The following is a 21,369-nucleotide window of genomic DNA, read 5'->3' as shown; positions in this document are numbered from 1 at the left end:
GTGGGCTCAGTCTGGCTGTAAGGCAGCTGCTAGTCCCACCAGTGCTTTCCTGGAAGCAGGATGGCCCTGGCTGGGCTCTTAAGTCATGAAAAGGTGTGGAGAGAAGTCTGGAGGGTGCGTTAGCTCAGGTGGAGCACCATATGAAGGTTTGGCCCTGGCCACTTCCCCAGGGATAAAAGTGCCTGCTTGATGTAAGGAATTTCTCCCTGACTTGGCTGAGTGGACCAAAGACATTCTAGGAGCCCAGTGACATTTGACAAAGAGCATGAGTAAAATCAGGCTTGAAACACGTTTTGAAATAGGATTCATGCATAAATGCAGTGTGGTATTGGTTATAAGTAGAAGTAGTGGAAATGGGATGATAGAAAGAGTTTATTTTTAACTACTAATTAGACTTTCCAAAAATGTAGTATGCTACAAAAATCAAGGGCTGGTAAAAAATCAGGTAAGGGTAAAATGTTACAAAGTCAGTATTCTCTGACAGTGGATAAAATACTAGAGAGAAATGGTGTGATAAGGAAAAAACCGATTCCGTCTAAAAATGTTAGTTTATAGTGTTAGCTAAATTAAGCAGTTATTGATTATTAATATATGTTCCCCTCTTACTGGCTTATTTAATAATTTTTTTTTAAGCTTTCAGAATTTGCTATGGGATGCTCTCAATTTGAGTGGCAATAGCAAAAGATTTATGCTCTGTAGCATGCTGGCTGTTCTGCCAGCAAAGTAAACAGCACTTTAGATAAGATTTGGGCTTGCAGCTTCGCTTAATGAGAACATCATCTTTCCGGGCACGGATTTGCTCATGTAATCAAATAGGCCATGCATATCCCTATTTGTTATAAAAATTAATACAGAAAATAAACTCTATTTATGTAGCTATATGGGCAAGTTATATTATGTCTGTGTCCCTATCTGTGTAACTTCATTATGACATTACTCAGTAGCTCAGAGAAGAAATGACAGTGAAGCTCTGTGGCATCACGTGGGTGCTTCAGATGGAAAAGAAAAATCCAACAGTCCTGATATGAGAAGGACTCGTATACTGTATCCCCGCATGTGTCTCTACTGGTAATGCTCTCCTCTGCAGTGAGCTCTAGATGATATGCACAGCACAAAATGCTTAGCTCTAAACTGAGGTTAAAATCAGTAAGGAACAGAACATAGGAATTTGTACTGTGTGGTATTTGATGATAAAATTAAATCGGATGCTTGCAAGAAGAAAAACAGCTATGCCATATTGCTGCCTGGATGCTGTTATCTACATGGGTGTTCAGTTTTCTTAATGCTAAAATAAAGCTGCAAACATGCAGCGAAAAGGAAAATAACGTCAGATTTATAATCTGTTTGAGAATGCTGCTCCCTTTACTGCAACCATGGTGCAAAGCAAGAGCTTCTTTGCCATGATTCCCCATGAAAGCAGGAATGATATTAAATGACACTGTCTTTTGATACAATTCACAGAGAAAACCAAGGAAAAGCAGAAGGAAAGAGTCATGAGGTCCAGCTGTTGTCCTGCTATGCAGATAGGGAAGCCATTTGCCAGTCTCAACCTCTCTTAGAGGCTTTTGATAACTCTCAGATCATGCAGTTATATCTGTCATTCTACCCATGCTACATAATGCACAAGGTGTATTATACATGTGTTCTTTATTTTACAATAGCTGTTTGTGTAATTGTAGTTGCATAGTGGCCAACAAGGCAGTGTGTTCTCCTTTCCTTCCAGGCCTATCACTAAATTTGCACTTTTTCCATTTTTTTTTTTTTATAAATACAGTTAGTTTAGTTATACTGATTGAGTCTTCTTTCCTAATACAAAACATTCAACCATTTTTTTAAAACTCTAGTGATGGAAAATGTAAATTGAACTTTAAAATTTGCTAATTGCAAACCCCTTTGTCTTTGGAGTGCTGCATAGCAGATCAATTCCAAGTAATTATTATGTGAAAAATGTAGGACCTTTTGGGTTCATACATATATTGAAGAGATGCAAAGCCAATATAAAAAGAATTCTAATTGGTTTGAGATAGTAGCAGGAAATTATTTTCCTTCATTTGTAGAATAAAAAAAAAATTAAGGTATCTTGGCTATTAAATTTGGGAAAGGAGTGCATATTTCAGTACTGCAGTTACTCATGTGTGAAATACAGAAAAATATTAATTGAGGTAGGCTTGTGACGTGAAATTAGTTGCGAGTGGACTATAGATGAGCAAAGGATGTTGCACCTCAGCCATGCTTTGAGGTTAATTCATTAAAGATAATTGGAATGTGAAACAATTTGCTATAAGGAATCACTGCTACAGTGGTCTAACACTTTTAGTCCGATTGAATCAAATGCTAATTACTAACATTCAGATTTATGTTATCGTTATTTATGTAATGGCCACCCTGATTACTTCCTTGACTGCTGGTAATGTTTTCTGTCAAGGGTGACAGCCCTTTAGTTGCCTGACAATAGGGCCTTGAATGAGGGGAACTTCAGCAAGAGGAACTGCCTGTTCCTGTCCCTGTCTCTGTATCCATAAAGTCGATGTTAAAAATAGGAGCAGTTGAGCAGACTTTCAGCATTTCATATCTGATTAAATCTTCACCAATAACTCGAGTAAATGCAAAGTCTTTGATGTGCTTCTCTGAGTGGGCTTGACAACACTTATGTACCACTGCACCCAAAATTCAAACCGGTGGGCTCTTGGCGTGGATGTAACATCCGTGGGTTTGGAGCCCAAATACCCAAATTGTGGTCTGGGTGCCTTTGGGACCTGAATGTGGCTTGTTGGACTCCAGTCAGCAAGACAGGCCTGTGGTCCTTGGGAGCACGGAGAGGAGGTCTGGTCTTCCTGGTTCTGCCCATCTCCCACTGGGCAGAGGCCAGCTGATCTGGAGGGGCACAATATCCGTGCCCTCATCCAGGAGAAAGGCAAACCAAACAGTGCAGGATATGTTCTCCATTGTAAAAGCAGAATACCGAAGTGAGTTGTACAGAAGTGAAGAGAAATGCTGTTTTACATCAGAAAGCCAAATACAAATCTATAGCCTGTTAGATTTCTTTTGCTTTCCTTTATTTATTACTGTGACATAAGTGTCCTCTGCATCTATTTACTCTTACTTGGGGTCTCAGGCTTGCATATTTCATCTGCCCAGATAGCCTGCACCACTTTGTGAAGGATGATCTTTCTGTGCTGAGAAGGTATGTGTGCCAGGTCCCATGCATGTTATCACTTATTTATTGCCTCCCTGGCGGCACGCTGTCGCCAACAGGCGTATAATTAGAATAGCTCAGGCTGGAGACCTGTGGAAAGTCTGAGTACTTTCATAATTGGCCAGTAAGTGCTGCAGGTTTGTGCTTGAATCCTCTACGATTTCTGCTATCAGAAGCTCAGGTTTCTTTCTTCGGTGACATATTTGTCTTTTACTCCTATAAAAAGAGGAAATCCTCACGTTTTGGATCTGTTCTCATTTGTGTTGACATATTTGAAGACTCGTTATTAGAAACAGAGGGCTTTTGCTTTTAGAGAACCTTCCAGTCATTTAAAGAGAACAGCAGCCCCTCTTTTTTTCTTGTACTCGTACCCTGTACAAAAAGAGAAAAAGCAAAAGGAAAAAAATGAAAAATAAGAATAGAAGAAAAACGTTATCAGAAACAGCTAGGCCAACAGCATAATCTGCAAGTTCTGTGCATACTGTTATGATATCTGAAACAAAATTATCAAGCTTAAGTTAATTAGACTAATGCTTAGAAAATCTGACATGGCAGATTGTGGTAAGTAATTAAATATACCGATTAAAAGATGTAATACACAGTGAGCAAAAGCAAAAAGAAAACTCCATTTGATACAGCCAGTGAACATAGACAATTAAGAAGTCAAGTAGATGAGCACTGACAAAGATACTGAACTTTGGAAGATGATGGGCAAGATGCCAATTTTCCAGTGAAACAGATTTTGCATAGTATCAGTCAAAATTTTGTTTTATGAAAATCCATGCTACTGTTTCCTAACTGAAATATATGAAGGGCCACTTGCTTTTTGCATTAGGATTAGCTGATATGAATGCAAGGGTATGTGCAAACAAGAATGTGACATTAGAGTACTAGTTTACATATATATAGAAGTTGCGTAAATGGCTTTTCTTAAAAGCAATTCACAAGATGTCATATGAGAAATAAAGCTGTGAAGACAGTGTCTTCTGCAATTAAATGTAATGTAATAATGCTTATGGGTCAGAATGAATGAGGAGAGCTTGTCCACCTTTGTACACCTCAGTACGTGCACAGGAAAACCCTGGAAACACAGAATGAGAACATGATATTTTCTGTGAATGTTGCTTGTAGGCTAGTTTCTAAAAAAGACAGACCTAAAGAAAGGAGAGAAAAATGTAGTAGTAGACCTTCTGTGGAAGAAGTTCTGCTTGCAAGGTACCCTGCTCTGACTTCAGGTTGTGTCAAAATGAATAGAATTATTTTGCAAGTCCTCCGCAAAGTGTGTGACTGTACAACCTATTCCCCAATCAACTCCCTCCTGAAGAATGAGTGGGAAACCTGCAAATTCCTAGTCTGGCAAATTGAGATGAAGCAGGCCCATGCCAGATCCGTTCTCATGGCACTTAATCCACAAGCATTTGACTGGCCAGCTGGAATAATGTACAACCTCTTCTCAGCTGAGCCATGTGTTTTATTCATAACTCCTGGAAATTGCTTTCATTTCTGTTGATCTCATTGTTTCCTAAGGCATGAACAAACTGATTGAACTGAAAGCAAACAAAATTACTTTTTGTCTCTGAAAATTGGGAATGTTTGGATTGTTTTTCCTGTCTTCCTACCTTTCCTACTCTCCACCTCCCCATGTTCATGTGATCACCCCATCCATGCAGTGTGGGTTTTTCTGTAGTTCTGAAGCATGTCCTCTCAATTTTGGTATGAGAAGGTGGTGATCTGCTGCAAGGGTATCATCACAGGAACAGAACTTGCAAAAATATTGCAAACAAAAAAAGTTCCTTTGACTTTTCCAGATGAATATTTCTAAAATGTCTGTGCTCAAAGGTTTGAATATTAATTCTGTCCAAAAGCAATGATACTGAAGTCTACATATTAAATAATAATTGTTATGCAAATGCTATCAATTCATGATTCCTGTATAGAAACACAGGGATGTCTGGGAGGTCATAGCATGGGCATGGCAACTGTTTTTTCTGAGCAGTTTAATAAGGTTTTCAGTGTGTTTTCATCAAAAACACCTTTCTACTAGTAGAAGCTATCTGCCCTAATTAACTGCAACACGTATCCAGCAAAAAATTAACTCTCCCCAAATTCACAGTCCCTTCACTGAAATTAATTGCAGAATACTACGTTCCCAGACTATTGTGCCACCCCGGTTCTTCCACGTGTGCATTATGTGAGTACAACTGTGGTCTTATTCCCCAGAAAAAGAATTTGAACAGAAGGCCAACACTGCAGCTTAGAAGAGGAGCAAATAGATTCTTCCTCCTCAGAGTGAAGGCAGCCTGTGTCCCTCCACCCCCTGAACAAGCTACTGTTATCCCAGCCCAAGTAAATAAGGGCTCCTGTATTGGGCCCCTTGTCTGTGACTTCTTGTTCTCACTTGATTTAGTGTATGAGTTAAGAGGTTCATCTGAGGGATGAAGGAGCCTGCTTGAACAATACCAAACTGTTCCTCACTTTCCTGCCTCTTCCCTTGTCTGGGTCTTTCCACTAATGCTGGGAAGGCAACACAGGGACCTCTTGCATAGCTTACGCGTCCTGCATCCATCCATCCCAAACAGAATCTTGGACCATATTCTGCTATGGGTAACATATGTTTGTGACGTTTGTACAACGGGAAAAAAAAATAAGTTGGGCAAAACCCCATGTGATGTCTCTTAAGAGAACTTCCTACATAAGTTTTATGGCAATATTAACTGACTGGAAAAACTAGAACAGGTGACCATCTGAAATCTCCAGTTCTGTTCCCATGTATGGGTCTGCTATCCACTGCCACCACAACATCAAGAAGTGCAAGCCTCTGCTGGGTTTTATGAATATTCTAGACACTGAAGACATATTCCCCCCCCACACTCCGCCTTTACTGCTACATTAAGAGATGAATTTGCAGACTCTGGGGCATTTGCCCTTGACAAAACTTGTCTGGTTCTTATGCCACTAGGTCAGTGGAATATCAATAGATTCTTAATGCACTCTGTCTTTCAGAGTTTCTCTCATTTCTCAGAACAAGAGTAAATGTCATTCATATCGGCAAGTTATAATGGGAACACTGATATACTAATTTTTAAAAATATACAAGCTTCTTTTAAATAGTCTTGGTCTCCATCTTGTGTGTCTTCAGTGTATCTATAGCAATTACAAGGTTAGATATCCCTTAAGATGCTAGGAAAGGTCACATTGTTGTCTTTTCTACCCCATGCCTCAGTGAAATATTCATGGTACAGCTCAGGTATTGGGATTGGGTTTAATGTTTCGTTGCATCGCCATCTGTTTTGTTGTTGCAGTTGTTTTTCCCTTGGTGGGGGGTGAGGGAGCATGGAGGCAGCAGTGAGGGATGCTGGCATATGGGTCCAGATCTGATACAAAAGATGAGCACTGACTCTGCAGGAACAGAGTAGCTCCTCTGATCTGAGCTATTTTCTTTTTAACATTAAAGGTCTTTCTGGTGAAAATCTGCCATTATGCATGTAGATCATCTGTGGTAGATAGTCTCTGTGTTTCCTCAAAGGCTATGAAGCCACATTAAAGTAGGCTTTTATATTATATGTAAAGTTCATTCATATAACTTAGCACAGGCATTGAAATAAAGCTCCTCACTGAGACAAATGGCATTAACAAGTTCCAAGGACATATTCAGTAGAGTTTTCCAGAGTGTTGCAGTGGCTCAGTGGCAAAGGGCAGCTCAGAGAAAGGCTAAACCTGCCAAGGGATGCAGAGCACCAAAAGGGCTTTGCTGCAGGTGCCAGAGTCCCTTGGCCAGGGCCAGCTCCAAGTGCCCAGCTGGCGATGGCACCCACTCCTCGGCCGCTGCACCTCGGGACAACCACCGTGACACAGAGACCTGGAGGGGCAGAGTGGGTTTCTCTACAGTGGGTTTCTCATAGGTGAGTTTTAAGCTCCCTCGTGACTTTGTTTTTACTTTAATGAGGGTGTTTGGCCCATAATGTTTCACCAGGATTTTTCAAATCCTTTTTGATCATCTTGCTCTTTTTCAGCATTTCCCCCTTACTGCTGTTGATTTAAATGTCATGACATTTTAAACATGACTTATTATAACAAAACAGTATATAAAACAATATGCTGCATAATAAATGCAGCCATATTTTTCAGAGTGAATGTTAAATGAGAGCAATTTATTCCTCAACCTATTTTAGTACCTACTTACTACGGGGTATTGGCTGCTTAAATCCCAGGGAGGCAATCTCGGAGGCGAGGTAGCCTTGTGTGTGCAAGGCTGAAAGCTAAAGAAGTGTTTGAGGGATACCTGGGACGAAAGGCCATCCTGTGGATGTAGCTTCATCCAGGAGTGCTGTGATCCTGAGGGCTGTGGGGAAAGCAGGCAGGATCATCCTGGGAAGGTCTGTTGACAGTTGAGGGGTCTCCCGAGAAGCACACACAAAAACAGGCTTTGAAACCCCATTGGCTTACCTCAAGCATGGGCTACGTGTCATTTTGGACATCTGAAGTCTCCTTAAAATCCTCCTACAGTCAGTGGAGAGAGTGACTCGGAGGATGAGTTACTCTGGGACACATTGACTGAATGTTTTCTTAATTTCAGAAACTGCTGGTGGGGGTTGGGATTTTTTTAATAGGAATAAGCTAATTCCCCAGAGAAGAGATCTGCTCATTGCTCTGATCATCATGGGCTCTTCCTGCAACTCTCAGAGATGTGGTGAGGAGAGTGAAGTTCCCCCAGGGGACGGGGGCACACTCACGTCCCCCTGCGCACTGAACCGGCTCTGTGCCAATGCCATAGGACCTGCAGCTGTTATCCTTTGTGCTGGCAGAAAAAATACAAAGAAAACAAATAAACCAAATCAACCTCCCTAATACACACGTGTCTTCCTTGGCACGTCACGAATCTTATTGAGTGTGCTCAGGGTATGGCAAATATTTGTCTAAAGTTAAGAAGATTAGCAGGGGAAGTTCTGACTTTGAAACTGCCTGTGTCGGGAGCCAGAATACATCAGCCTGATACAGGTGCCTCGAGGTTATCTCCGCTCTTGGAGCGGGACATGCACATCACTCTGCAGCTCTGACCTTTTGGGAAAAGGCTTTCAGTCAAGTAATACATGCACCTGCATGAAATTTTTGAATCACTGACTCTATCCTTGATTAAAGTGCTTTTCCTTGATTAAAAATAGCCTTTTTTCCAAATGAGTAATGTTGCATGGCAGGCTGTGCACACAGGATAACATTTCCTCCAACATTATCACATTGAGGACATTGCCATTTCTTACCCAGGTCTCTATGCAACACATTTCTCTTCAATGCCTTCTCTAGCCAATGCCATTAGGAAGCTCCCCAGAGTCATCTACCTTTTCTTCCCAGGTAAGGAAGACCGCAGAGGTGTTTATAACATTATCTGCTAACTAGGAGGATAATGGGCATGGTGAAAATGTATCCAAACACCTTTATAGATTCTTGCCTGGGTTCATATCAGGTTGTAAATAGCAGTTCTCCAAGTCTTTGGCAGGACTTCTTACCCCAGTGGGTATTCCTTCAAGTATCTCCTTTGTAATGTGCTCACTTTCCAAGAATTTTATCTCAATTGGAGCCAAACTGGAAGTCTGTCAAGATTTAAGCTCTTCAGAGTGCAATCTACATATTTCACCGAGCGGCGAATGTGTTTTCTATACAACCGTCGTTCTGCTCGTGGGCTTACTTGTCTTTTTACTTTCAAAAGCAAATTTCTTAGGATGCCTCTTATATTTCTTTTTTTCTTATCAATTTTTGTATGCAGAATTGTTAACAACTAGTGTTTGCAGCATTTATTTTAGCAAAGCACTTAAACACATACGCTTAAGGGTTTTATTTAACCTTTATGTGTGTTTCCACAAAATTCTCTTCATCTAAGTGCTTTGCTAAAAAGGGTGCAGTTATTCATATGTCCATGTGAAGTGTGAGGTTCAAGTCTTTCCCCAAAGCACAACAATAAAACTGAAAAAATATTTGCAGTCACCATGACAAAGAGTCGATAGGAGGAAAAAAAACCACCACTCTAAAACACAGCTTTAATAAACTGAGATTTCCAATGGAATATATGCTTTGCAGCAGTAAAATCAGCAGCTGTGGGGTAGCAGCATATTTCATGCAGAAGTGGTGAAACAATTGGAGAAGGATTTTTCCAGTAGATAGTTAAAAAATTGTGTTTCATACAGAATGCAGGCAAGTTGGGCTTCTTCTCTATCTCCTTAAATAACTCAGATTTAATGCGGCAAGTCAAAACCACCCCAAAATCAGGGATTTCCGATTCACGCAAATGCAGATAGCAGTATGATATAGAATCTTAAGCAAAGTCAGCAGATGAGAAAATTATAGGATGTGGGTTTTTTCTGCAGTGTTCACTGTAAATTAGAACGATTAAATTACAGCAGTCTCGTAGCTGTAATTAAATATGGAGACAGGTCCAGAGATGCGAGAAGTGCTGAACTGCCTGAGCTGCTCAGGCTGCAGAGTGGGAGCAATGGCAAAAGGGGCTCAGAAACAGGTCCTGATCCCATAGCGGCTGATGGGGGGAAGCCAGGCCTCTTGCACTGTATTAACACAATATCTTGTAGGTGGTCCCTTAGGTGGTCAAGGGGGAAAATGTCAAGCTTGTTCTCTGCCTGTGTTTTTGCCTTCCTTCCCAGAGCATTTGCAGGGGGGAGATACCCAGCTGGGGCATGCCCAGGGCTGGGAGCTCCTGCAGTGATTACCCCCAGGTAGGTAACACAAGATTTAGGGCCGTGTGATTGCAGCACCTTGAGAAGTTGCTTTGTGAAACTGCTACGTTTCATTCATTATTCTTTCATTTTACATTGCCAGTCAAGTGGAGACTCGAACCACAACTGAAGGCAAATGGGATGGAGACAGGAGGCACGGACTGGTAGAGGAGGCTGCCTGCCAAAAAGCTCGTGCTCCCTTCAGCAAGACAGAAGAGGGTGAAGAAAGGATAGAGTGTAGCAGGAGATACAGATAATAGCAGTAAATGTCACGTTTAATTACATTGTGGGGAGGGGTGGAAATGAAGTCTTACTATGAGGATATAAGCTGAATATGAAGAGAAGTGAAAGGAAAGCCAGCACTGGGGGAAAAGAGCAAGGAGGACAAGACCAGGGAGAAGAGGGCAAAGGAGGCAATTTGGGAGTTAAGTTGATGTAAGAGCGGTACAAGAGGAGGCTCAGATGGCTGGAAGTCACCACCAGGCCCAGGAGGTCCTTATATCACCAAAGGGCTGAGCAGCCGTAGCCAGCTCAGCCCTCAAGTTTTTCTCCCGCATGGTGGGATGCTCGGGATGAAGCCCAACCATATCTGCTTGCTGCAGCACAAGAATAGGGGCAGGGAGGTGCTGTGGGTGTGTGTTCATCATGTGGCTCCGTGTCCGTAAGGGAGTTGGAGGAAGATGTACGTGTAGCAGCCCTGGGATTGTTTTTGTCTCTGGTCTCTGGATAAGGGTTGCCACTGGAGAGAGATGAGACTTTCGGCCTCCTCATGGTTCACATGTTAATCTGATGCTGAAATATCAGTCTGCAGATTTCACCCAAGTGTGGGAATTGAGTACGGAAAAGATGCCTGGGTATCCCAAGGTTGGTATTCATAACAGTGAACACCAGAAGCCAAGTAATGGCTAATATCTGATCCAAACTCCTGGCAAAAAATTCATTTTTTTTTTTTTTGTTAGCTGCTGGTTTTGATAATATTATATTTTATCATTGCTGAAACAGCTGAGTTTTGTTGTGTTGCTGCAGTTTGGCGTAATTACTCTCCATCACTATAATTTTTCTTTTAGTTAAATGCATTGGAAGTTATAAACTCTTAACTATCAACAGTAAATATTCACGGGGAGTGAGAATAGTGCTAACTACCATAAAAGCTTTTTTCCCCAATGCTTTTGGCTAGTGCTCTATATCATCACAGGTTGCTTTTCTGCTGGTGTTATGGCATAAGCAAAACAAACCATAATATAGATGTTACTTCAAACAACAGCTAGTCATAGACCCAGGTCCCCTATAGTCTGCTGCATTGAGAATTCTGGGCTCCACTGCAAAGGGCAAGAAGGAGAGGTTTCCCAATGCGAATGTGTTATAAAACAATATTGCGTTTCCCTTAAGAATTGCAGTGATAAAAACATAGACCGTTCTGCAGCACTAACAACTTTAATAAAATAACATAAAGCACAGCTGTCAGGTCTGCCAGCATCTCACACTGGGAGACATGAGTGAGAAAATGAACACTTTTCACAAGCAGAAATATTCAAAGAGCTCCACTGTTTACAAGTAATCAAGACTGACAGTCATAGATTATTGGTGGAAGAGCATTTTCTGCTTGAGGTGAAAGAAGAGGATAATTTATCAGGAAGCCCAAGAAGTCAGACATCAGTAATGATCTGCTTGAAGAAGGGCATATTGTAGAAATAGTGCATTTATTTGTACTGCAAGGCAAGAAGATGTACTAAGTTATAAACAAGAGCCTTAGTGCTTGAAGAATGTTGAGCAGATACAGTAATTTGCTGGGCAACTGCGATTAGAGAATTGACTAATGTGTGTCTTGGTGCTTGTTCAGAATATTAAAAGAAAAAGTTAGCATAATAGAAATTGTCTAAAAGAAATGTGCATGCTCTTTCATCCACTCCTCTCCTTTCGGAGTTATCTGAGCTACGCTGATCTGGTTGCTTACCTTGTTGTTAATGCTTGTGCTTCTGAGACGCTCCTGTAATACAACAACGGGTTTGGCTGCAGAGAATTTGGGGCTATCAGAGTTTTGCAGTAGAACATCTTGTCTATCTGGTGTGATGCTTTTGCATCACCTTTCTCTTATGAAAACAGGCCAAGTAGCAGCAGTTTTGAGATGATGACTGGCTCGGAGCTCTACAGAAAAGGTTTTATAGACTGCCACCTGCCCTGTCTGTGCCTTGGTACGCACTCTGGACTGCAGCAATGCAATGCTGCATGTAAGCAGACCCCCCTCCCAGCCCCTATGCCATGTTCTGCAGGAGGAATTGCTGTCCAGATACCCAGAAATGCTGCTTCCTTCTTGGCGTGCAACCTGGAAGGGAAGGATTTGGTTAGAGTTGAGGATGAAGCTCATGTCAGTATAAAACACCATGGAGACCCATCCCGTGTAGTGTGGTATTCATCGTCTCTGTTCCTGCCAGGCTCACCCAAATCTTATAGCTTTGCTTTTTTTCTTTTTCTTTTTTTTTTTTCTTTTGTTGTTGTTGTTGTTATAGCTTCCTAATTCTTCTTTCTTTCACTTAGTGTAGGGATTGTAAATTACAGCCTGTATTTGGCCAGCTTTGGCCAACATTACCATAACATTGCTGGGAAGAGACTGTGTTTCCCTGCACTTTTGTTCCACGTCTACAGAGACCTGGGCTTCAGGGGAGACAAAAAGTCTTCTGCTACCCACCAAAGAGCGCTTGTCAGGAGAGCCTGGTGTGCCTGTAGAGCTCTGCAAAAGCCCCTGGGGCTGGTCCCATCACGCCATGGATGTCCCTGGAAGACCCTGGGCAAAATCTGTCCCCTTTACTTCAGTGTTTTGCACAGAAGTGACTCTGGTAACCTCATCATGTGGTATTTTCATCTCACTTGAAATAGCAGCTACTTATCACAACTGGAAATGCATGCATTTGCTTCGGAAGGGATTCTGAAAGTGAGCGGTTTCTTCTAGAAGCATTTATTGCAAGAAGGGCAACAGTTGTTGTTTAGGGGCCTTTGGGTAATATGGAAGCCTTGTTCCAGGAACCGCAGAGAAGGCAGCCAAAGTGTTTCTGAGAAGATGTGGATCAGTCAATCTCCACTTCTATTCAGATTGTCCAGGGAAATCTGGGTAAAACCTCTCTCAGAAAATCATATCAGGCAGATGATGTGGGCCTCTGGATAAGATTTTGGGGCTGGGGGTGGGGGGGTTGTTCAGAGCTTGCAGAAGTAGAATTGTTCTACAGAAAGTACCACAGACTTCAAGTCTGTGTTTGGATATATCTGAGTATGGATGTCAGCTCAAGTTCTCCAGCTTTTTCTGTCTGACTGGAGAAAACACAAGGGGAAATCACTAGTTTTTACAGATGGATAGCTGGCAAATAGAGGTATTTTCTTCTCTTTACTTTGAGCGGAACCTTGGAGTGTTCTCCAGGTGCAAGAGAGTATTGCTTCTCCTGTATAATCCAAACTTTCAATAGCAGATGTTTTTAAAGATGCACATCTGGGACTTGGATGTGCATGTGAATAAGAACACACTCCAAGACACAGAAGTCCCTTAGAAACACGTATCAACTGTTACGTTTGTTTCCCACCCGAATTCTAAATCAATACAATTTAACACTGAAATATGTATGTTCTTTCCTGAAAGTGGCTTTACAACCCAGCGAAAATACTATGGAGACTTAGCCTCTTTTTTTTGCTGTTGTTTTGTTTTAAAAAAGGTATAAATAAAGTAGCTTTTGCTTACAGAGGCCCTCACATGGAGATCTGGGTGAAAAGTACCTTACATAAGAACACATGAAATAACCAGGTGAGACCAAACCTATCCGTGATCATAATATCTTTTCACCATTGGAGACCACTAGCAGGTGCTAAGAGAAGATTTGAAGAACTGGGCAGGTGCACAGATGTGCCTGCATTGTGTTTTCCAGCCTCTGTTAATTTGTGGGTAGAATGCCTGAGCTAGACCTGGTATCAGCAGCCCTTAATTTATTTGTCTTCCATTTATTGGTACTGTTGATCTTGAACCTCTAGAATGTTTAGCATCTAGAACATCACCTAGCAAGGTTATCCATAATTTAATTATTGCACTTCGAAGTGGTTAGCTATATGGTTTGGCTCGTAGTAGAGCTGCAGGATAGTGGTAGCAAAGAAGGGTAGGCAGCCACCAGAGACAGTTTTCCAAATCTCTACAGTGGTGGTTAGATAATATCAGAAACTAAGTGGCATTGGGGTGATAATTGCTTATTGCACTTCAGAAATTACCGACACGGTAAGAGGTTTGAATGCAGAATAGTCCTGGGATCCTGTTCGGGTAGACATAGCAATTTTATACTGAAATAATATTCGTCTATAAGTCAATTGAACCATGAATACATTGGCCGTGGCAGTGATTTAACACTGCAGTCTGTTGTTCATCATAACCAGCGTGTCTACAAAATGCGGATACATCTTTTCAGTATGAGAGGTGTGTGAACGCCTGCCGGGGCAGAGCACAGTAAGGCTGTGTCGAGTGCTTTCGTGCCAGGCTGGGGCTTGCTGTGTGGTACTGCAAGCTGTGTACCAGGAGCCAGCGCTGCTAAAGTAGTTTGGGTTACCAGGCAAGTTTCAGAATTTATTGCTGCTCCCCATATATCTGTTTTAACCTTAAGTCAAAGATTGATTATTTTTAAAGGTTAGCAGTTATGTAGCAAAATAAACCTTCTCCTTTGCCAGCTTTGAGAAGTCACCACGGTCTGTGACTTCACACAGTTTTAATTTAGACAACAGCAGCAGCCACTTCAGGATATGCCTCCTTAATACTGTTCACGTCAGTTTCTTTGAACAGGGAAAATAAAAATAAAAACTACAAGTCAAGTCCCCACTTTACTAGTCTCTTCCTGGAGTCGGCTCTCACCGGGGTCATGCAGAAACAGGATAGCAAGGGAGAACAGCAGCCAAATCACGTCCCTAAAAGCACTTCTTGCAGGTTAAACAAGGAGACCTTGAGGAACCGGGGCTGCCCTCCCTTGCCTTCTAGCTGTTGCCTGCTGTATCTTCTGCTGATGCTAGGTCAAATGAGCGAGATATTGCTTTTTTAGAAAAACAGCTCACACCTCAGACAGATAATTGATTTACCACCACTTGGCTTGTCCTGGTGCATCTAAGTGCTCGCAGTCCATGGGAAGTACAGGATGATGTATGCTGTTTCCTATAACTCCTGCTCATTGCCAGCTCAGCTGTGGTACCTATACAATGTATAGGTGTGTACAGTGGGTGAGACCAGGCACATGGGCACAACGGATGCGTGTTGACAGTGTACACGCTGTACAGGTTCCTGGCTTTTAAATTTTTCTCTATAATTCTGTAGCATTATTACAAGATGGATTTATAACACACCTAGAGCTAATGTAACAATGAAGATTAGTCCTCTACTAGTCGAACAGTAATACACTTTAATTTGCCTACAGCTACTGTATTGTATTGGCATGAAAGGAAATAGCTTTCTAATGCAGCTTCATCTGCTGAGCAGGAAGAAATCTGTGCTGCAGAATGTAAAACTACAGAGGACTATAGCTGGCAGCAAAATTCAGAGTAGGAAAAACACAGCACAAATAAAAGTATTTGTGAGTTGGATGTATGCTAACAATCCTAGTTTATTGCTAAACATGCCATATACAGTAATGCAGTTTGCTTGGCAGGTTCAATATTGCTTCATCTTTGTTTTTTCACTGCTTCATCTTCTGTACCAAAATTTGTCCAGGAATATAAGGTATAAATTCATTAGTTTCCAACTTTGTGACATTAACAAAAAATCGATATTATAATCTTCCTCAGAAGCACTGATGCCATTAATACAATCTGTGCTGTGCTCCGTACCTAGAGACACACTGAAAATCTGAATACTTAAGCTGTTAATGCAAATGTTTCTGCTGTCTGTTGTAAAGGTAGTGTTGCCTTGATGAGTGTCAGGTATTCTTTGAATGGACATGTGTACAAATAGTCACTCAAGTGCTGGCACGTTATATTTACCATAAAATAGAACTCCCTTCTTCTGGAGAGCAGCAAAGCTATCAGCTTCTCCCTTCTGGAGAGACAAAGGACGTATTTGTAATTGTCATGTCTGGGATAATATTGCTTAATACTTATTGGATACGGGAACTTATTTTTGTGGGCATGTTATGCAAGCTACATGCAAAAATTAAATGTTTCACATACTTTTGATCCTTTTCCCCGGTAAATTATCAATGAAACATAGTTACGCTTAAAATAACAGGTTTTGTTTCTAGACCAGGGATGTGTCTCACTTTCAACAAGGGCAAGGAAGAACTAATAACTTGCGTGCAGTGAGGGAATGAATCTCTTCTGAAAACTACTGATATAAACTGCTGGTAGGAAACAGCTGCAACAGGGCCTTGTTATCACAATAGGTCTTTGATGGGAAAGGCAGCCCCATGGGCAGAGGAAAAGCCGGAGAGAAAATTTTACGTGAATTGCTGACAAGGTGTCTAGGCAGCTTCTGCCTAGCTCACTCCACTGAGGTAATGGGCACTTCAAAATACCTGAGTGTGTTTGTTATCCTATTACCTTACCTACCAGCTTTGCGTCAAAGACTCGCAAGGTATCTGACCATCAACTCACAAAGGTGAACTCTGTCACTGCCTATCATTCAACCTGGCACCTTGTGTTGTCATCATAAATCCATCAGAGCCGGTTAACTACTGTCACCGCTCTAAACTAGTAACCTTCACCCTTCATCACCAGGTCCCTGCATCCCACAGACACATGGAATAGTTAGATTGGTTGCATAGAGGTATGCCCTGAATTTGACAATAAAACTGAAAAAAAATATCAACAGTGTTTGGGTTTTTTTCTCTTCTTCCTCTCTCAAAAAAGTTGCAACGACATGACAAAGAGGATTGCCCGGACAAGTGGAGGACAGAGGAAGAAATGGCAGCTGAAGCAGCAATTCTGAAGAAGTATTTTCAGGAAAATTAGAGGTAATGATTTGTACATTAACTTACTCGTGCAACACCCCAAACTCTGTTCAAGCCTCCATAGGCTTCTTCAGGACAGAGAGGGAATATGTAGAATGGAACAAAAGAAATGAGAGCTCTTGGGTTTGTGTTGTTTCCAAAAGGACACAGCGCTCCAGCAGTGTCTGAAATAACATGCTCCTTCTTGAACAAATCAGCACCGTCCTAGAGCATTTAGTTTCCAGACAGGAAAATAATAATGTATCTGGAAATCAGAATCACCAGCCGTTACTTAAGAGGAATGTCTAACCTAACGTATCCTCCCTCTGTTTTTAGAACAGAAAATAGCCTTGGTACTTCTATGAAGAGCTAAATCCTGGTGTGTCTGTGTACGCCCAGATATGCATATGCATCTATACCTACAAAATCCCAGCAGAATTCAGACTATAGAGTGGATAAGCAAATGCTAACTGTATCTGTCAAATCTTAAATCATCTGATTAGTTCACTTTCAAAATTAAGCCTGCTGGAAAACTGCCTGTTCTGCTAAATTTTCCACTGGCCCTAAAAAAAAAAAAAAAAAAAAAAAAAAATTGCAGGGAGGAATAGAAAAGAGAAAACACTTGGCAAACACTGACAATGGTGCTCTAGAAATTGAGAGTTTTTCATTTTGTACCTGGAGTCCCAGAAGCCAGATTCTTCCAGTAGAAATGAACTGGCCCCTGGAGATCAATATGAGTTACGCTGGGATGTACGCTGCAGCAACGATGCCAAAAGCTCCCTCTCCCCTGTTCCCCATATGTTGTTTGCCATCATCCAGCACTCTCATTTCTCTGTCATTTCTGACTGTTTCATATTTTTTCCTCCGAAGACCTGAAATCCCATAAATATCCCTCCTCTCTGCCTGTGACTCACTGCTTGCAGCCCAGCTTGAGAAATCTTGAGCTAAACTACACAGTGTGCGTGGCACACTTACGTGGCAGCTCTCGTCTCCTGTGCCGTTCTGTCATCTCCATTTGGGCTAGTTCATCGGACTCTTTTCCTTTCCATTTTTTCTTGCATGATGACCATGCTCTTGTCCTCTCCAGCCAAATTAGCTGTGCCAAAGCTTCTGTGGACTGGCACAGAGAAAGCTGTGTAACACACAGAATTCCCATCTGTGAAGGACACTTGTCCTCAGCATCTGGGACCTAGGGACCTCCAGGGTTTGGGCTACACTGTCAGGTTTCCACAGTGGCTGATGGATTTGTATTTAGACACTCACTTTTCACCTTCTCAGAAATATGCTTCTCAAAAATGAATTACTCAACCAGAAAGTGCATATCCTTAGGTAATGCATATGTAAGCACTCTTCTCTACTAACAGAGGCATTATGTAGTACTTCATCTATAGCACAACAGCAAATGAATGGTACTCAGGATAAAATGGTGCATTCCTAATCCAATGTGATGTTGTTCCCCATTATGTATTTGGAAGGTTTGGGGGGAATTTTTTTGGTCTGGTTAGAAATTTTGAAATGCTTTTCTGCAGAGATTCTCAAAGGGGTTGGAATTAAATCCCCACATATCAATAAAACGTTCTTAGGCTCTTCTGGTACTAAATGCAAAGCTGGATAGATGATATAAATTCATTCCTGCAAGCAAATTCATGTGGCTGGACTTTTATTTCCATTTATTATGAAAATAAATCAGTGTGTATCTGCATGGATGACCCCTTGATAAGTTCCCCATGACATTAAGGTCATTACCTTTCCTAGAACAGACTGGTAAATTAAATCTTACTGGCATCATTATCATGAGAGTATTTTGCCTAGTACAGACAGTCCTTCCAACCCTTGATTCCCAACACAAGGCATCACTGTCAATCTCTTCTCCCTGACATTGTTTTTCTGCTGAGGTTTAAGGCTCTGAGCCTGGGATAAAGGTATATGTGAGCACCTTCTGAATTTCTCAACCTTCATCTACTCTCTTAACCTTGCTTCTGAAGTGATGAAGATTGAAAACTTTTGGCAAATTAACAAGGTTATATGCATCCCTCTTCAAAGCTATTTTTGTTTTTCACCTACAAAGGATTTATTTTGTCATTTATAAGTTTACCTGGATGCTATTTGACTTGAGTTTTTTCATGCAGCACAGGGAATGTCAGAAAGAGCTGCATGTGGGTGTTCTGGAGCCAATAAATAGCAATTTTTAAGGCCTCATGCATTATTTTTCTACTGAAGTGTTTTGTTCAAAGAGGTCCAGCTCAGCTAGATTAGCCTGGACAGACTGAGCTGTGTTTCAGAGCTTTTCCAGCTATGCTTACATTTATCACAAGTCCTTCCCTAGCTGTCACAACTCCTATATGACTTGACTAGGTACAGTAGCACCTTTTACCTGCATCTATAGACTATCTGATCAAGAAGAACTTGCAGGTGACTTTTCTTTTTCCTAAGAAATACTTGAAAAAGGCAAGAAGCACTTGATTCTTTCCCTACTACGTTTGCTGGTGCTGATCCCTCTTGGCTGGTTGGGTAGCCACAGCTGAGTGCTTCTACACCAGTCCCCAGATGATCAGAAATATCCAGCCACCTGCTTAAAGAAATGAACCCCATTTAGCCTTGCAAAGTTTACACCCTTGAGAAAATATTTGTCTTAAAATAATTTATTCATGTGTACAATTGCCTAGAGCGGCTGAAACTGGAATCAGTGAGTGAATTTGTGTTTTGCACATGTTTCTGGTCTTTCAGTGAATGTCCCCGTGCCACTGTATCCCATGTCGTTTGAAGGACTTGTCACTTCTTGAACCCCCTCAGCATGTGCAGGCTCTGTCGGGCTGCTCACAGCGCTGTGTCTGCAGAGCTGAAGTTCAGCAGAACTTCATGTGGGAGGACAAGAAGAGCAGAAAAACCTTTCTGTGGATAGGATTTTTAATACATGCTGGTGCTCCAGTTAGTCACTCTGTTACTTAGTAGCACCAAGATTTGACCTCTTTAGGAGCCATTCCTTGTTCAGTGCTGGCTGTCATATGGTCAGCTGTGCTTGATAACTGGTTGCACTTTGAGGTGGATCTGTGGGGAAAGAGTCCTTACTCAAAGCGCAAGACTTGATGTAGCATCTTAATTTCCAAGCCTATTTTCAGATGCACCTTTTAAATTTTCTAACTATCTATAGCTGGGTGAGTGTTTTGATAGTCTGTTTTGTGCATTTTAAATTACACATGCCAGCAAAAAGGCTAAAGATTAAAAGAGTTACTAACCTTCAGATAGTATACGAAAAATGTTTCTCTTCAAAGGCAGTTTCACTCTGTGGTGTTGTTTCTGAAGAAAGAACCAGGCTGCACAAGCTTCAGTAGAAGTTTTCCTATTTTATGCATAACTGAAGTAATACTTTTATGCCATTAGAAAAGTAGTCAGTCTTAAGTACAATGTCAGAATGTCCCTTTGCATAAGGGGGTTGACAGTGATATTCTGTTGCCTAGTGCTTTTTGAGTTACAAATATTCAATAGCTTTTAATTGCTTAACCATCTGAATATTTTGTGTCATTCCACATGCAAAATTCATTTAAAAATCTCTCCAAATAACGCGTGCTGCACAGTCGCACAGGATTTCTGATGTCAGTTCTTCCCTTCATCCCCAGTCTGGCAACGTTTCTGGAGAATATAATCTTTTCAACTTTGTCAAAGAATATGAATTTTATTCCTTTTTTTTTTCACCCCACTGTGAAGGAGAGGTGATCGCATTCTTTGAGAGCACTCATCCTGCCTCACAGCTGCCTCTTCTGCACCAGGATCTCAGCATGTGTGAAAAGGTGCTGTTCTATTGACTTCAGCAGGGAATTTACCACTGTTAGCAGCAGCTGACCAGAGGGAATTTAAACTGGCAATTCGGCTCGCATCTGGTTTTGCCCTAGGACCTCTGACAATCCATGCTGCATGCATAAGAGTGAGCACAAGAACAATCCCATCACTGTCCTTAAATTTAGGCAAGTATGACAAGATGGCTCACTCGCAACACTCTTCTTTGGTTGCTTTGCTGTAAGAAAAGCCCTCCTATTATTTCTGGTACTTTGAATAAAAACACAAAGTAATGACTGTCTTGCAGTGGATCCACAGACTGGATCTGGGACACATGCCATGCAGTGGGGACCACAGAGCAGGTTGTCCCCGGCGTGGCTGCCACAGTGACAACGCAGACGTGGTCAGAGGGAGGTATTTTCTGCAACAGATGTTCCTCCGCTGTAGGCAGCCTGTTGGCAAGCAGAATCATCATGCAGTCATACAAAATACAACATGCTGTGGATGCTGGTAGGGGGAATGGGAACTGGGGAAAGAGTACAGCAGGCAGGGACCCCTCAGTGTCGGAGCCTCACTTCATAAGCAGGGTAATTTTTTGAGTGCTTACACTGGAGTTAGGCTCAAGGTGGTGCCTGGTCCCAGGGACTTCCCAGAGAGCACTGTGGAGAGCTGTTCATGGCTGCACTTAGGAGCTGTTTGCATATAATCCCTAAGTAAATACACATCCTAGTAATCAGCTATAGAT

At 41.7% G+C, this 21,369-nt stretch overlaps 1 protein-coding gene across 2 annotated transcripts in view; it reads left to right on the top strand.

Annotated features, from left to right (window-relative positions):
• FHIT (fragile histidine triad diadenosine triphosphatase) overlaps positions 1-21,369 on the top strand; it is a 632,268-nt gene that overhangs the window by 604,345 nt on the left and 6,554 nt on the right. For both annotated transcript variants that reach the window (XM_049826730.1, XM_049826731.1), the window contains one exon: positions 16,771-16,874. In XM_049826730.1, coding sequence (XP_049682687.1) covers positions 16,771-16,872 — 102 coding nt within the window. In that variant the 3' untranslated portion in view covers positions 16,873-16,874. The remainder of the gene's footprint in view (positions 1-16,770; positions 16,875-21,369) is intronic.

The sequence above is a fragment of the Accipiter gentilis genome, chromosome 23, assembly GCF_929443795.1.
Source record: "Accipiter gentilis chromosome 23, bAccGen1.1, whole genome shotgun sequence".
NCBI lineage: Eukaryota > Metazoa > Chordata > Aves > Accipitriformes > Accipitridae > Astur > Astur gentilis.
Note: the sequence above shows the minus strand (reverse complement) of the source record. Positions and strands in the feature narration are given on the sequence as shown.